General features: G+C 43.8%; 1 protein-coding gene across 1 annotated transcript; it reads left to right on the top strand.

The window, feature by feature from the left end:
- Positions 1-2,818: 2,818 nt before the first annotated feature.
- On the top strand, positions 2,819-4,142 carry LOC4327303 (transcription factor RAX2). Its single transcript, XM_015772933.3, has 3 exons — positions 2,819-3,113; positions 3,214-3,343; positions 3,420-4,142. The coding sequence occupies exons 1-3, from the start codon at positions 2,978-2,980 to the stop codon at positions 3,946-3,948; spliced, it is 795 nt and encodes a 264-aa protein (XP_015628419.1). The 5' UTR covers positions 2,819-2,977; the 3' UTR covers positions 3,949-4,142.
- The last annotated feature ends 1,363 nt before the right edge of the window (positions 4,143-5,505 follow it).

The raw sequence follows: 5,505 nt of genomic DNA, 5'->3' as shown, positions 1-5,505 counted from the left end.
ATACCTCACGAGTATCACGCGATACGTGGTTGAAATCATCTGATACCTGACAGGTTTCACATGATACCTCGTGAGTATCACGCGATACGTGGTAGAAAATCGCATGATACTTGATAAGTATCACATGATACTTCGCAGGTATCACCTAAAACGTGTATAGAATCGTCTGATACCTAATAGGTATCACACCTGATACCTACTCGGGATCATCCTGTTTTGTAGAATCGTCTGATACCTGATAGGTATCACACCTAATACCTACTCGGGATCATCCCGTTCGAAAATGAGATTCCGTTATATAGCAGCCCCCTTTAAAATAAGATGCACACCATGTGTACCCATTAAAATAACAATTTAAAATATATATTAACTAATTTATACTTACACTAGAACTGACGGACATATTATTATAATCATCAGATCTATTATTTGCTAATGAATAAAGCGTCCGAAATTCTCTTTTTGCCCGCTGCACAATGCACGTCTGCACCTTTTCCTTTCACACGTGTGACAAAGCGTAGTGTCTGAGACATCTAAGGTGATCACAACCGATGTAGCGCTACCGCTTTGCCACATATTAAATCATATATGGAGATGATTAATTTTGTTAATAACATGAAAAGAAAATGAAAGGTGTGATGTAGCGAGAGAATAATTAAGTACCATGGGTTATGTTTTTCTCAACACTAATTAGCTCTATTTAAGTTGAAACCAAGAATTGATTACATAATAATTGTAATGTATTTGTGTTATGTCGTATTTGGATTTTGTACTATCTATTCGTACAGGTGAAAGGAATCATTATGTTATAAATGTGAGCGTAATATTGACGAATATCCATAGAACTCTTACTACGACAAGGGTGATAAATGGAGTTTAAGGCACTCTGTTTTTTTTCCCGATTCCATATTTTGGATTTTTGTTTGCATGCTTTCTAAGTTTCTAAATGGTGTCTTCTTTAAACAACATTATAACTTTTTAGCAATTCATTCGTTTATACCCTCAAATAGCTATCACATAAATTATATAATTCATCAATTTCATCTATCCTAAACCTTACTACATTTTTTTTCATGCAAGTCATGGTGATTAGTAAATTGGTGATCAACGGATCATCGAAGTCGTAAATTGAATATGTAAGAGTTACTCTGAACAATTGTAAATATGTGTCAAAATTAATTTCTATTAATTAGACATCTAATGGCTTGCTAGCCACAAAATTAATTTCTCTATACATGTATATAAACATGGACGAAGCTAAATACTACCATATGTCCCATACATATATATTGCGCAGTTAATATTCTAATTAGTCATTTAAAATTCCTTAAAATGCTCTCAAGCTACCACGTGGTGCTCTAATAAATTAGGGCAAATATTAGAAATTATAAGAAAAAAAATCAAAGTATCTATTACTTACTTTCCACTTAAATCGGTAGGTCCAATATTATAAACCGTTAGATTAAATTGATCTTAGAATAAACTAAATACTACAGGGTCCCACCTCAGCATAGGTGCGTACCTACGTGCGCGGGTTCGTACGCCTCCCATCCCTTTTTTCATTTTTCTCTTTCTTCCTTTTTTCCCATGCATATGCTTAACTCCCTTTATTACTATATCATGCGTATTCATGAGACGATTTAATCAAAGATTTTGAGTATCTTGCACTCGCATTTTTTATTTGCGGCCATACTACATGATATGTATATAGATGGAATGCATGATAATTAACTACCAATAGTTTCTTATTTACTCGAGAAAAAAAAACATGATTCAAAAGTTGTAAATACTTAATCCATCTCCTACTCAAAAGTTCGTGAATGGTTTTCTAAGATACCTTAAGAAAAATAGAACCCTTAAATTATTATAAAATAACATTATCCAAACTTTAGTTTGTCCTAAATCTATGAGACAAAATTTCTGAACAAACAATAATTTTATATTTCAATAATATAAGTGTCTGCGTATACGCGCGGGCCACCTTCCTAGTTTAAATAAAGAACTTAGCCCCTCAGATAAAGATTTAAACTCAGGACCTTAAGTTGCTACTCAGCTTACTACAACCACTAGAGTATATGCCTTTGGGTAAACTGCTACTGCAAAGATGCAGGAGGAGTAGATGGGTTGAGATAGAAGTGTGTATAATAAGCGAAAAGAGCAAACGGGATATATGATGAAACCACGTCGGCCAGTTTGATCGTCCATCAATTGGTGGCAAAAAATGTGCCTGCCTGCAAACGCTGCAACTACGCCTGCATGCTTGTCGGGGTAAACGCAAGGTGTTCTTCTTCACGCCGGCTGCAACTACACCTCTTGCATTCTTGTTACTACAAACTGTTCACAGACCAATACAGGTATAGGAGTAGTATACAAGAAGTAGAACTAGATACTCCTACTCCACTGATGTAAACAAAACCATACTCCACTCCATTGCCTGTCATTAGCACTAGTAGATTCTCATAACACTAGCAGTTCAGTAGTACCATTGCCTGTCAGCGAAAATATTGGAGTACTCGCAGTACTCCAATTGAGAGAATAGAGTACTGGAGTACTTTGTCGCGTCCTTGCGTCTGTACTAGTACTGTTTGTAGTACTCTGAACAAGAAAAACGGAAGCCTGCACAGCTGCAGCCTGCAGGCGAGAATCAAAGATCGAAACGGGAAACAAACGCCACTCTGCACTGCAGCCTCTGCTGCTGAAGCTGAACCCTCTCGGTCACTGCACCTCGGCCTCCTTTTCCACACTTTTCACCGTGTTCCTCCTCTCTCTTTCTCCCACCCAGCGCGCGATTTCCCCCTTTTTTTTTTTTTTTTTTTATAAGACCTTGCAGACGACGAGACGAGGACACAGCAAGAGGACAGGACACGGCGCGGGTACAATACAATACAAGTAGCCTCCACTTCTTGCTTGCGTCTTCTTGTCCCTCCCTTGTCATCCAGAGGAGATCGAGGAGGTGTTGTGTTGGTGTGTGTGGAGGATGGGGAGGACGCCGTGCTGCGACAGGGAGGCGGTGAAGAGGGGCCCGTGGTCGCCGGAGGAGGACGACGCGCTGCGCGACTACATCAACCGCCACGGCACCGCCGGCAACTGGATCTCCCTCCCCAACAAGGCCGGTCAGTCCATGTCTTCTCATCATCCTGCATGATATGGCCACTACTCTTCTTGATTTCTGACGATGAATTGAATTGAATTGTCTTCTTTTTTGTTTTGTAGGGTTGAGGAGGTGCGGCAAGAGCTGCAGGCTGCGGTGGCTCAACTACCTCCGCCCCGACATCCGCCATGGCGCCTTCACCGACGAGGAGGACGCCATCATCACCTCCCTCTACTCCAAGCTCGGCAGCAAGTAAGTTAATTAAACCTCTCTCTCTCCCTCTCTCTCTTCTTGCCATGGCGGTAACTGACTGATTGATTCCTTCCAGGTGGTCGACCATCGCGGCGCAGCTGGAGAGGAGGACGGACAACGACGTCAAGAACCACTGGAACACCAAGCTCAAGCGCCGCCTCGCCGCCGCCGCCGCCTGCACGCCCTTACTGCCGCTCCCGGCGCCGCCGCCCCTCGCCGCCACGCACACGTCGCCGTCGTCGTCGCTGCTGCTCCTCCCGCCGCTCGCCGTACCGACCGTCAAGACCGAGGCGTACACCTGCGACGACTTCCTGCAGCAGCTGCTGCCGACCGCCACCGCCGCCACGGCGCTCCGGGATCCCTTCGCCGACGGCGCCGCCACGGACGGCGGCTCGACGTCCGCCTCCGCCGCGTCGTCGGGGTCCAACTGGTCGGCGGACACCGGCGTCGTCGTCGTCGGTGGCGGCGGCGGCGGCGGGCTGTTCCCGGAATTCTGCATGAGCTCCGACGACCTCGCCGGCGCCGCCACGGCGGAGGACGACCACTTCATCGGCGGCGGCTACTACTACCCTCTCGATCCGAGCTTGTCATCATCACTAGTGTAGTGAACTCGTGCGTTTCAAAGATCAAACACTAGTGTTAGGATCAGTACATGCCACATCTCCGCGTGTTCCTGCGAGATTGGTCGATCGATCAAACATCGCGTAATTACAAGAAGCGTGTAGTGTACTTGAACATGAGAAAATTCATCAGGTGCAAAGTTAGATCACTTGCTATGAACAAAAAGCTACTACTAGTATTTTGCTGTGCTTCAAATGTGGTATCTACATGTTCGTTTAGACTCAAAAAACAAATCTGCTTCACATGGATTCGTGTTAATTCTCGTCTTGTAGTTTTTCATGTTTGCGTGTGAAATTGCACAGAGAGTTTGCATGGGCCGGGAAGAACAGAAGATAGCTGATGGTGATCCTGAGGATGATGAGCCATGATCCGCCTCGAGATTCGCTTTCGTCCATGATGTGCCCTGCTGCTCTGCAAGTGGCCAATATCAATTCCCCTAAAAAAAATGTGGGCAATATGAAATCACGGTCACAAACAGAGCCTGTAATTAACAAAAAAAACTTGTAATGCTAAGCTTACAAAAATAAGATTTTATAAATTGTAATGCTGGGCAGGGCAGACAGCCGGGGCCCACATGAGGAACAAAATCGGACAGTACTTGTACTGTAGTTTCATGGTAGCAGCGGAGTACACATAGGGGTACATGGTTAGGGACGCTTGTGATGATGGAGAGGCGACATTTAATTCCAAGCTCACATGCTTAGCTTAGCCTGATTGATCACACTTTTGTTTGTATCAGGCGGTGAATTTTTTTCTTTTGTTATCCTTTGATTCTGCTTACCTAGTCTGTGTTTAGTTCAGTGCAAAGTTTAGATTTTGATTGAAATTGGAAATGATGTGACTGAAAAGTTATGTGTACGACAGGTTGATGTGATAGAAAATGACTGAAGTTTGGATCTAATCACAGCACTTAAGAACGGAGGATATATAGCAGCAAAAGGTGACTGAACACAGTATTTGGTTCTGAAGGTTTGTCTGCATTGCAGAATCGTGTGGAGGAAGAGGGATTAATCAGATGGAAAATGACCGGACTGGTTGAGTTATTCACTGATCAGTCGTGACTAATTTCTTTCGTTACCATGCAATACGCAGATTTGCAGTAGTTAATTGGAATTGCAATGCAACCATGCCCGATTCTGACGTGTCAGAGAATCGTTTCCGACCACAATGTTGGCCTCAGCTCTCTGCTGCAACCCAGTCCCTGTCGGATCAATCTGGACCGTCCACCATGCGATGGTCGGCTCAGATCCACCACCTGGCTGCTTGGGACCGTACGTGGGACCCACCTTGGTGGCAAATAAAGGCAGGGTTTCTTTCGTGAAACGCGGCGACTACTCTACCCCTACGTACGTGTACGTTCGTACGTACGTGCCGTTCGTCGCCTTGTCTGGGCCTTTCACCTTCACCGCCTTTTATCTTCGTTACATTACATGGACTTGATACGAGATGTATGTATGATTATTGAGAGGTTTTATATATGTTCAAAAAAATATCTGAAAATATAAGAATTTTACGCTAAAAATTATAGTATCTGAAGAGAT

Source organism: Oryza sativa, chromosome 1, assembly GCF_034140825.1.
Source record: "Oryza sativa Japonica Group chromosome 1, ASM3414082v1".
Lineage (NCBI taxonomy): Eukaryota > Viridiplantae > Streptophyta > Magnoliopsida > Poales > Poaceae > Oryza > Oryza sativa.
The sequence above is the reverse complement of the archived record's forward strand: the minus strand, read 5'-3'. Positions and strand labels throughout refer to the sequence as shown.